A 12,049-nucleotide genomic window follows, 5' to 3' on the forward strand; every position below is an offset into this window, starting at 1 on the left:
TTTATATTTTTCCAAGCACACAACAGTTTAAAGCAAAGTTTAGTTTGAAAAGAATGTGCAGGAAGGATTTGAAAAGCATGTTAACACGGTAATGTAGGCTTGAGTTCATTATCTGACGCATGCATATAAACACCAGGAACCTGTAAACTTAAAAAATACTGAATTACAAAAAACATTTAAAAAAACAAACATGTTTCATTGATATATATACAAAGGAATATTAGGAACTATATTTATCAAACATTATACTGGGCAAGTAAAAATTGTTTCTGGACAAATTAAATGTGAAAGTCACTTGCCCAAAGGGCAAGTGGTAAAAATCCTTAACGTCGACCCCTGAGAAGGATTTTAAATTGTATTCTGGGAACTGGGAGCCAATGGAGTTGGTGATGGACAAGGGAAATAAGATGAAAGGAGGGGGTTATTGTGATGACACGAGCAGCTGAGTTCTGAAGAAGTTGGAGTTTATGGAGAGATTTATGAGGGAGGCCGAAAAGAAGAGAATTACAATAATCAAGACAGGAGGTGATGAGGGTGTGGATAAGGACAGAGGCAGTGTGAGTGGTGAGGGAGGAATGGAGACGGTTAATGTTGGGAAGGTGGAAGTATGCAGACCTGGTAATTTTATGAATGAAGTCACAGCACATCAGCCGCCTGCACACAGGAGCAGACAGGTGCATATCGGAGGCCTTTTAAAATGAACTTTGGATGCCGATTGGCTTTTGTGGAGGTGTGGTTCAAAGCTGATTGGCTGTGTCGCAGGTGGATGTAGGAGAGTGATCAGTTTCTTCAGTTGAACTTCCGCCTAGGCTCCATTTTTGTTTACGTATGTGAACATATGTTCTATGGATAAAAGTGAACTTGAACCGCCTTGGTTTCTCATTCGGTGTTGCTGGACGTGCCCTGCCATCCAAAAACGTTGAGTATGTGCATGTGCATCATTCATATACTTTGGAGCGTGCAACCACAGGTGTGATAAATTTAACATTTTTGTTTTTTGTCTTTTTTCCATTTTTTAAAGACCCCATTTAAAACAAGTCGTTAATCCTTCAATTTGAAATGGATATAGGGGGCTTTAGGTCTTCTACAGATATTCAGTGGAACAGTACACATGTATGCTTAAGTGCCCTGATATATAAAAGGTTAAATTATAATCAGAGATGGTAGTAACAGGTTACATTTACTCCGTCACCTTAAGTTAGGTAGCTTTTTGATATACTTTAAGGAGTAGTTTTACAGCATTGTGCTTTTTACTTTAGGAAATTATTTCATGGTATCACTACTCTTACTTGAGCAAGATCCTGACCACACAGTCTTTATTGTGTTGTCGGAAAACTTTGATTTCTCTTCTATTATATATTAATTTATCCTATTTATCCACTATAAAGTTTTCACTAAGTCTGTTTCACCTTGAAGGCCACACCATTCTCTGCGGGATGGTGTTTGTAGACCAGACATTGCTTCTTCCCATAACAAACCAGATTCTTTCTCAAGGTTTATTTATAACATGTTACTGTTTAACCAAAGTGTCTGTAATTTGTTTTGACTTTGACTATTTTCCATTGTTGTAAGTAAATTTGAAAACAGTTTTTGCATATTAATTTCCATTCATCAATTCATGTCATAACTAGCTTTGCATTCAATTTGACCTTATCAGGTTTACATGTTTTAATTCATTTAGAGTGACACTTACCAGTACATACACGGATCAGAATGCAGCAGCTCTAGCCAGCAGCTAGCCAGGTTCAAAGGCACTGACCAGATACCTGAAAGCAGAAGACATTGGTCTCAGTGCACTGTTGCTGTTCACATTTGATCACTGCTTATTAAATGGAAATGTTCATTTCACTGCTAAGCTGCTGCTTATTTACTGTCTGAGAGCTGTACTAAACAAAGTTTTGTTTTGTATACACTGTGTGTGCAAAATGACAATAAAGGTTGTCTAAGTCTGATTCTCTCAGTTAGTGTTTGCAGATTGTCTTGCTCCCTTCTTGAGCTATGGGGTGAAAGAATCTGGCTGATAGCTAAGTGAAGCTCTGGAGTTTTTCTTTTTTCCTAGTGGTGTTGAACCAGACTCTAAGTACAATGTCCTAAAAACTTGGAGTTTTGCTTAGAATTATGTCTGAACCTCAGATTTTTTTGTTTGTGTGAAATTCATGAACAGGAAAAACAAGCATACATGTAGCAAAACATGTAATTGCAATAAATTTGTGGGACTAATGCTTTGCTTTGTGGAAATATTATGATGCTACATTAAACTAATATTTCTTGTTCATTTGGTTTTGGTTTCCAAAGAGAAAAACTGCTGGGAGTTGTTGGGATATATTGCCAAAGTGGAGCTAAAGTCAGTTGGAGAAACCATCTGAAACCATCCCCCTTCTCTTCTCCACAAAGAAGAACAATGGATTCCCGCCACAAAGAAGAACAAAGGATTTCCGGAAGACCACAGTACAGGCCCACTGTGGGAGGCGGTCACCTCAAACAGACCAATCAGCCAATACTCCAACAGGAAGTGCCCACATGTCACTCATGGTTTAAAACCCAGAGCGCGGACTCCTTTTTCTTTCTCTTTTCCGGTGGGTTTTGGCTTGATAGGAGAGGCTTCATTTCACGTGAAATACCAGAAGAAAGCTGACTGGAAGTAGCTTTCGTTTTTCCTGCGTCAAAAGTCACGGATCGCAGTGTTCCATCGTGCATAGCGGCTGTGCCAACTGGGGATACAGAAGCCTTTGAAGCTGACCGCGGAGTAAGTGCGTCTTTCCCCTTTTTGTACGGAACGGCCGAGGAGGACGCTCCTCGCCGTTTACTTCCGCAAAATTCATCCTCCTCGACTTTAGAGCACATCGAGCCCTCTGCTTTAGCACCGAACTGATTGAACTTTCCAGAGGGCGGACCCATGCCGAAAAAACCTCTGTTCCCTCAGAAACCCCACTCCTTCACGGACCGAAGGCAACTCACAGTAAATCAATTTCCTTTCCTTTTCGATGCATTAATGAGGTGCTGCGCTCGGCGAGAGAGACAGGTAGATTCAGGGATTTGAATTAATGCTGATTTTTAATCTGTACTGGTCATAAGAGTTGGTTCATTTGGTTTAAGTAAGTGTGCTGTGAAACTGCAATTGAGATTTCTTTCCCCTCTTTCTTTTCCTTTCCTATCTTCTTTTGTTTCTACCTTAAGACAGTTATAGAATTACCACAATCAACCACATGGGGCCACATGGTTGGGGCCATCTTGATTACAGATTGCCCCCCCCCCCCTTTTTCTTTGTTCCTCTCACCACGTGAAAAAGGGGGGGTCCCTCATTTATTTACATGCCTTTCTCACACACAGGTACACTGTTCATTAATGTTTTGCTTAACAACTTCTGCTGCTATTTGTTAATACATTTTTAATCATTTACCAATTTTTAAGCTGGATGTATTAATTTTATATGATTAATTGCACTGTTATCATCATACCTGCTGCTAACGGACATTAGTGAATGTATTAATATCTGGCATATTTTGGACAATCTCAGAAGCCAGTAAACGGACTCTTATGGTTTTATTCCTTTGTTTTCTATTTTGTTTTAGTCTTTATTTTCGATTTCTTTAAACTAGTAATTTATTCTACCTCATGTTTATTTTTTAGTAGCGTGTAGTGTTTGCATAGATGTTAGATTTTCTGTAATGCTGAATTATTAGAATAAAGACATCATTGGTTAACTTGTAGTGGTTCTGGTCTTTCATATAGCGGAGGATTTATCACTCAGGTCAGATCCACCCCTTTTTGGTAATAGTGCGAATAAACAGAGATAAGAGGTTCTTTATTGATAATTAATAGCTCTGCTAGCCACTTAACCTGGATCACTAGATTGGGAGACCTGGATTTTAACAGCCGGTCTAGGAACCCTCCAGAGGTGCATCCGCCACCCCGGTAAGTAGATAATTTAAAGCTACAATAATCCAATTAAGAACACTAAATTGATTTTACCTTCGATCTTGAATAGGTTAAATAATTAGCTATAACTCCAGTTCTAGTTAATCATCTATTCATTATCTGCAGGATATTATTTTGCACAACAGAGTAAGGAAAAACAAAAAAACCCTCCAAGCCTAAAAATAGCTTTTCCTTTCTCCCTGTTCTTTACTCTTAGTGTGTTCTGCTGTTTAATTTTTCAGTCTATTTTGAAATAGAAAGTTTGGAATTCTAAAGCAAATTGATCAAGTTAATCATTAGTGCATTCTGCTGAATTTGTTTTAAAAAAAATACAATGAGAAACATTTTTGTTTTTTCACACTTTAATTCCACAGATAGCTAGCTATCCAGCAAGCCTTTAGCCTTTTGATTTACTTTGGTGTGTTAGACTTCCCAAATTTTGATTTTGAGCTTTAAGTATTTCTTTCTGTTTAGTTTTTAAGGTTATCTTTACTGTTTGGAGCTTTTCTGTGTTACATTTTTATCTCTAAGAATTTTTGGATTAAAGTTAAAACAGTCAGTTTTGCTGTTTGTTGAATGTTGTTGTGTTCTGCTATTTTGTGTAGGTGGACCCACTGCTGAACCTTTGCTGGTCCAAAACAGTTTTAGCATCGTCAACAGATATCACGCTGATCCTCACCTTAATAAATGTATGCAATGATTTAATTAAATAAAAAACAATGACAACAAAATCCTTAAAGCCTTATGTGGAAGGGTGTTACTGTCACTATGCATATACAAAGTTATTTTTACACTGTTTGTTTGTTGTTTTAACTGTTTAGTATAGTGTGAGGTGTGAAAAAGTGAAGTTTGAAATCCTTGTTTGTGCACACCAACTTGGCCATTTAATTAAATTTTTTATTTCTATAAAACACTGCTGACATTTTCTCATTCACTGATTACAATAATACATGTTACCTGTGCACAAATAGAGCCCCCATCTTTTATGATGAGTTTTAACAGTATGTTACCACACTGAAATCACACATTAAATAAACCATTTTAAACCTGTGTACTTATTATTTTTCCATATAAAATGCTCAAAATTATTTGTTTATAAAATTTAAACAATGCTTGCGACAAAGTAAGAACTTTCTTTTCAAGCTAGCGACTAGAGTATAATTTGACACAAACCCTCTTTTTAAGCATCTATCGTTCTTTTTTTTATCTGTCATTGGAGAATGGGAAACACTTTAATGGTTGGAAATGACTGAAGTCGGAAAATAGTTTGTTTAAAATATTCTGGCTGCTTACCTTCAAGCTCCCTCCTTGGCTATTGTTTAGCACCTTTTTTCTTTCCATTTCTTGAAGCTTAAGAATTAAAGAAAACAACATTTTAAAAAAGTTTTTGCATATTAATTTCCATTTATCAATTCATGTCATAACCAGCTTTGCTGTACATTGTCACATTCAATTTGACCTTATCAGGTTTACATGTTTAAAGTCATTTAGAGTGAAAACTTACGAGTACATTCACAGATCAGCATGCAGCAGCTCTAGCCAGCAGCCAGCCAGGTTCAAAGGCACTGACCAGATACCTGAAAGCAGAAGTTGATGGGTCTGATGGTATCAGCGCTGGTATTTACTGTAAACAGAAAATCAAATAGAAAGGAAAAGCATTTTTAGCTCAGGAGGAACAGTTGTCTCAGTGCACTGTTGCTGTTTACATTTTACATCACTGCTTATGAAATGGAAATGTTCATTTCACTGCTAAGCTGCTGCTTATTTACTGTCTGAGAGCTGTACCAAACAAAATTTTGTTTTGTATACACTGTGTGTGCAAAATGACAATAAAGGTTGTCTAAGTCTGATTCTTTCAGTTAGTGTTTGCAGATTGTCTTGCTCCCTTCTTGAGCTATGGGGTGAAAGAATCTGGCTGATAGCTAAGTGAAGCTCTGGAGTTATTCTTTTTTCCTAGGGGTACATTTCTGGGGCTAATCTCTTGCTTTGTGGAAATATTATAGTGCCAATATATATATATATATATATATTTTTTTTTTTTGGTTGGTTACCCTTACTATAGTGACCATAAAAAGCCATTAGATATGATGTTCAAGCTGGAAACTAGAGTATAATTTGACACAAACCCTCTTTTTAAGCATCTATCGTTCATTTTATGATTTGTCATTGGAGAATGGGAAACGCTTTAATGGTTGGAAAATGACTGAAGTAGGAAAATAGTTTGTTTAAAATATTCTGAATGCTTACCTTCAAGCTCCCTTTTTGGCTACTGTTTAGACAGCATGTCTTTTCTTACCATGTCTTGGAGCTTAAATGAAAGAAAACAAAATTTTCGCATATTAATTTCTGTTCATCAATTCATGTAATAACTAGCTTTGACATTCAATGGATGTAAGACCTAGAATAGATCTAGGACTCATAATACAATAACTGAGACATTAGACGTCTCATTTCTGTGCTATTTCCCCTATATGTAAGGTCATCTAAGAGTGGAAACAAAAACAAAACATGTGATATCATATGTTTTTGTTTCAACTGTTAGACGTTTAACCCAATGTTTTTCGGAAGTGCCATCAAGAAGTCAGTATCAAAACATGTTAGGTATGTTTTAGACATAAACAATGTTTCTGATGATCTGGCTGTCTCTCTAAAAAGTTGTGGTTGTTTTTATATGCTGGAAAACATTACTGCAGTAGCTATAAACAATTTTACTTTAACTTCCTAGACAAACATTGCCAGCAATAGTATCTCACACAGACACTATTGTTAAAATGTGGAAGTTATGTCCCCTAAAAAAGCAGCTGCGCCTCGGGACTTCCCCACCGGTTCTTTTCCTGGGAGCAAGTTACTTAATACTCTTAACTCAAACTGGGTAAAACCACATAAAAAAATGACTAAAAACAGGAGTAAAAAAGTTACAGAGTTTATTCCAGGTCAGGTCGTTACAGGACAGAGAAAATGCTTGGAGCTTGCACAGCTGTGGGCTCAAAAATCACGTCCGCGAGCGTCCGGCAAAGATTGAACCCCGAACAAGGTCATCTTTTCCTTCTTATAGCTCATGAGTCTATGTGTTGGATCATGTGGATGTTTAGCTGTGCGTATCAGAAACTGACACGCCATCCATGCCCAAGGATTACATATAGCTCTCCTCTATCAGACCAGCTCCAAGATGTTCCCATATCCTGTGTATTTTTAAAGACATGAAGGCTGTCCTGATTAGATGACCTCCGTACACACAGTGACATCGACAATGTGAAGGAAGGCCATCTACTCTTTCTAATCTGGCTAATAAAGTAACAATGCACATGATGTATAAAGAATAAACCTAACACTATTAAAACTTAACATCTACTATAGTTCCATTTTATCAGTTATAAATCCAAAGAAAACTGGTCTTACCCACCAGTGTGTTTCAGTGCCTCACACACATCATCTCCCCAGTGTTACGAGTTCGGGGCCACTGGTAAAAGAGAAAGTAATCAAGCTGGTTGCAGATGTTTGTTTAGAGGTGTCTAACTGAAGCCGTGACGCTGCCCTCCAGGAGCCATGTAAAAGGTTGATTTTGTACAGCCTAGGTATGGGCGGACAGTCCGGATTTTCATTGCAGTGTCCGACGCCGCATCGAGCTGAACCTCTATTTGTCCTCCTTTACCCCCAGATTCCACATCCTCCGTCAGCGCTCCGCTCCGCCCGCTCACGTATGTTGTGCTGAGTACTTGTCTGTCATGTAAATCAATTAGAGCTGTTCCACATCCTTCACTACTTCTCCGCACGTCTCTGACCACGTACGTCTTCTCTGTCCTTCACCGTCAAAATATGGAACTGAGCTATTTTTTGCTCTGGTCAGTCCAGATCAAGACATGCTATTGCAATCGCACCAAACAGGAAAAAGAATGTAGAGAAGATCCGGTTTGTCAAATTAAATTATAGTAAAAACAGATCGATAACTAGAAATTAGAGCATAGTTCATATATATTCCCAAAAACTAAGAGCAATTAATTAAATAATTAGATGCAGACTACTGGTGCTTCAACATACCAGGAAGAAGTTGTGAGATTATGATGGGGATATTTTTTAAATATTGTCAGGACTCCTGTTTTGTGTCTGTGTTTCTGTGTTTGTCTTCCTTCATCCACCAGGAGGCGCCTGGTTCTGGTCCGCCTCCTCACACATCTGCTGATGGTTTCCTCATTAAACGGAGTGTTCTTAAGCTGCTGACTGCCACTACTTTGCTGCCAGAGTGTTTGCCAGTTTAGGGTACTCTAGCCAAGCTGAGTTTTTGTCAACCAGAGTTTAACTTTGTTTTGTCTATGCCTCTTGGCAGGAAGTTGCTGCTAACTGGATCTCTCTGACCTTGTAGTATCCTGAGTTAGTTAATATGTGTTATGTGTAGAGAGGTAGAAAACTGTTGCTGTATGGTTCTGTGAGATTGTGCAATAAAGACACCTAAAAGGACATGCTTTGGAAAGACATGTGGATTTATTATTATTAGCCACCTTATCACATATTGGCAATGAGGATAATTCTTGGAAGTTGACTGAGGATTGAAACGAGTGGTGGACTAAAGACGAAACAGTGCTGAAAGAAAAAAAAAAAAGAAGAGAACAAGGGTGGATGCAGGACCAGAGCACGTAAAAAAAAAAACGAAGATGAATGTGACGGTAGGAAACCTGTCAGCATTTGACTCGAAGGAGCAGACTTGGGAAGAGTACTGCGAGATTCTGGATCAGTTCTTCGTTGCTAATGATATTGATGATGGAGATAAGCAACGAGCTATCCTCATTAGCGTGGTGGGACCAGCCACATACAAGCTCATAAGGAACCTGGTGAGTCCAGATAAGCCCAGTACAAAAATATATAACCAAATAGTGACCATAATGAAACACCACTTCAATCCCAAACCAAGCGAGATTGTGCAGAGATACAAATTTGACTCTCGTGCCCCTCAGCCTAGTTAAACTGTGAGTGCATACGTAGCCGAGCTGAGACGACTCGCTCAGGATTGTAACTTTGGCACTACACTGGAGCAAATATTAAGAGATCGCCTTGTTTGTGGCATCACTGATGATAGGATTCAAAGACGTTTGTTATCTGAAACCGATTTAACATTTGAGAAGGCATTTCAAATTGCCGTAGCTGCTGAAGCCGCCAGTAGGAATGTGCAGGACCTTCAAAATAAAGCCCCGTTAGCTTGTAACAGCATTAAGACAGAGGGAAAGGAGAGGAAGGTAGACTGGAAAAAGATAGAGTGCTACCGATGCCATGGAAAGCAACACAGTGCAGCCGTGTACAAGTTTAAAGAACCAAAGTGTCACGCCTGCGGAAAAGTAGGGCACATCGCCAAAGCCTGTCGAAATAAAAATACAGGGAGCTTGCGGCCAGATGAAAGGAAACCAAACAGAGAGGAGAGACATGCGCGTCCACAGAAAGCACACAAGATGTGTAAGGGGCAAGATGATAGTTCATCAGAGCAAGAAGAAGCCTTCACGTTAGCTTGCATTAAAACAGAAACCTCAATCAGGAGAAATAAGCCATTTGAAGTAAAGATGGAATTGAATAGGAAGAAAGTAAACTTTGAGATTGACACTGGATGTAGTGTGAGTGTTATGAATGAGACAACATTTAATGAAATGTGGGAAGAGAACAAGCGGCCACAGCTCAAAGAAACTAAGCTCACACTGAGATCCTATACAGGAGAGAAAATTTAAGTTGTGGGAGTAGCAGATGTGGAAGTGATCTATGGCCAGCAAGTGAAGACGTTACCCCTAGTGGTGGTGAAGGGTACTGGACCTAGTTTGCTAGGAAGAGCATGGCTGGAGACACTGAAGCTTAAGTGGGATGAAATAAAACGTGAGAACAGAGACACAAGGGCTACAGCAGGTACTTTCAAAACATGAAGATGTTTTTAAAGAAGAGGTAGGCATGTTAAAAGGCATAAAAGCAACAATTCAAGTGTCAGCTGAAGCTTGTCCCAAGTTCTACAGACCCCGCTCAGTTCCGTATGCCATGAGAGCAAAAGTTGAAGAGGGCCAGAAGGTCTGGCTTTCCACCCGTGACATTCCCCTCAAGGCAATGTCACGAAAACTGTCGCCCAAATTCATTGGCCCATATGAAGTGGAGAGGACGTACGTCTTCGTCTTCTACCCTCCTTGCACATACACCCTACATTCCACGTTTCCCAGGTCAAGCCCATCTCATCCAGCCCTTTGTGCCCACCCGCTGAGCCCCCTCCCCCTATGGACATTGATGGCCACCCCGCCTACACGGTGCGACGCATCATTGATGCTCGTCCCCATCGGCGAGGGTGGCAATATTTGGTAGACTGGGAGGGTCTACCAAATCCCTTAGGGATTTTTATTAGGGATTTTCGCCTCTCTAAGCCCTCCGGTTCCTCTGGACCGTGTCATTGAGGGGTGGGGGGTACTGTCAGGACTCCTGTCTTTGTGTTTGTGTTTCTGTGTTTGTCTCCCTTCATCCACTAGGAGGCACCTGGTTCTGGTCCGCCTCCTCACACACCTGCTGATGGTTTCCTTGTTAAATGGAGTGTTCTTAAGCTGCTGACTGCCACTACCTCGACGCCAGAGTGCTTGCCAGTTTAGGGTACTCTAGCCAAGCTGATTTTTTGCGGAGTCAAACTGAGTTTTTTGTCAACCTGAGTTTAACTTTGTTTTTGTCTTTGCCTCTCGGCAGAAAGTCATCCTGCAAATTGGATTTCTGGGACCTTCACTCCCTGGAAGGATCAACTGAGCTTCAAACTAAGCTGGGGTTCAACCAGGAGGTTTGGATCCACTTTCCCCAAGAGATCGTTTGAGCTTCTCACTGAGAAAGGGATTATTCTCCACTACGACCCATTCAAGTACCGCAGGAAATCTGGGTGGCAGTCAGTTTCTCCGTTCACCAACTATCAACCGCATTCTGGGTAAACCCTGTTCCGCCCTCCACCGAATCAGACAAACACTGGAACCACGGCACACAGACAGGAGTCAAGGATTCAACAACTTCTCTGGAAACGTGAGTCGGCAACCAAAACCTCTTCTCCAAGTTCACGAGTCAAATTCCCCACTGAGCCTGAACTAACCGCTGTGTCTTCCCCTCACTTTACAGTTCCGGTTGAGCAGTGTTCAGAGCAACACTTCTCCCTCTGTTTAACCACTTCAATAAAACCCATTAAACCTTTTCCCTGGTCTCTCTGTTCGGTTTTTCTGCATTTGAGTCTGACCTTTGTAAAATCATGACATTTAGCTTGTATGGCAACTTCTTGATCACCATCAGCATGTTAGAAGGCATGTTAAGCTCAGACATGTACTCTATGCCATCCATTGCATTACAACATTTCTCTTAAAAAGAGACCATATGCTTGAAGAGATTTACCATCCTCTGCTTTAACCAATGCTAAGAGAATGCTTTGTCCAAATATGCAGATGCAATCTTTTGCTCATTCCCAAAATGTTGCTGCAACAATGCCTTTGCCTTCTGATATCCTCTTTCTGGAGGCATTTGTTGACAGCTTCGAACAAGCTCTCGTGGTTCTCCCCTTGTGTACTGAGCCAGAAAGTGCAAACAGTCTTCACCGTCTTCAGCTTGCCTTTCTACATTTTGCTCAAAGGCTCTCATAAAAGCATGATAGTGAATTGGATCTCCATCAAACACCTGGATGTCTTGTTTTGGCAAATGAAAAATGTTAGGTTGTTGTGTGAGTAAAGCAGAGATTTCATTTTGCCGTGCCATTATAGATAGCAAATTGTTACCATTAACAATGACTGGCAGCTGGGTATGTGACTATCCCTTTAACTGAGAATTTAAAATGTTATTTGACACATTAGGTCCCATCAAGTGCCCGGGTTGACTCTGCTGGGGTATTTGAGATCCAACATCAGGAGTAAGTTTTCTTCCATTTGACTTTGTCAGATGAGGCTTGAGTGTGGTATGAGCATCATACCCTCCTTGCCCACCAGGCACAAATGAATTAGCCTTAACATTAAGAGTAGTACAAGTCCCTTTGGCCACATAGGATTCTATGCCACTTAATTTTATACTTTTGCTGCCTTTGTTGAAGCAGGCTATTTGCCTTAGATAGACTTGTTGCATGGCTGTACACTGTCTCAGCAACGAAAGTCTCAGTAACAGCATG

The 12,049-nt window shown here is 40.1% G+C and overlaps 1 protein-coding gene across 1 annotated transcript in view; it reads right to left on the reverse strand.

Annotated features, from left to right (window-relative positions):
• The window catches only part of LOC107097714 (up-regulator of cell proliferation-like), a 26,529-nt gene extending 23,631 nt beyond the window's left edge, over nt 1-2,898 (reverse strand). Inside the window, exon 1 of the mRNA XM_015394972.1 lies at nt 2,808-2,898. Within this exon, the coding sequence (XP_015250458.1) occupies nt 2,808-2,898 (91 nt within the window). The remainder of the gene's footprint in view (nt 1-2,807) is intronic.
• Between the last annotated feature and the right edge of the window lie 9,151 nt (nt 2,899-12,049).

Source organism: Cyprinodon variegatus, unplaced genomic scaffold, assembly GCF_000732505.1.
Source record: "Cyprinodon variegatus isolate N-32 unplaced genomic scaffold, C_variegatus-1.0 Scaffold716, whole genome shotgun sequence".
NCBI lineage: Eukaryota > Metazoa > Chordata > Actinopteri > Cyprinodontiformes > Cyprinodontidae > Cyprinodon > Cyprinodon variegatus.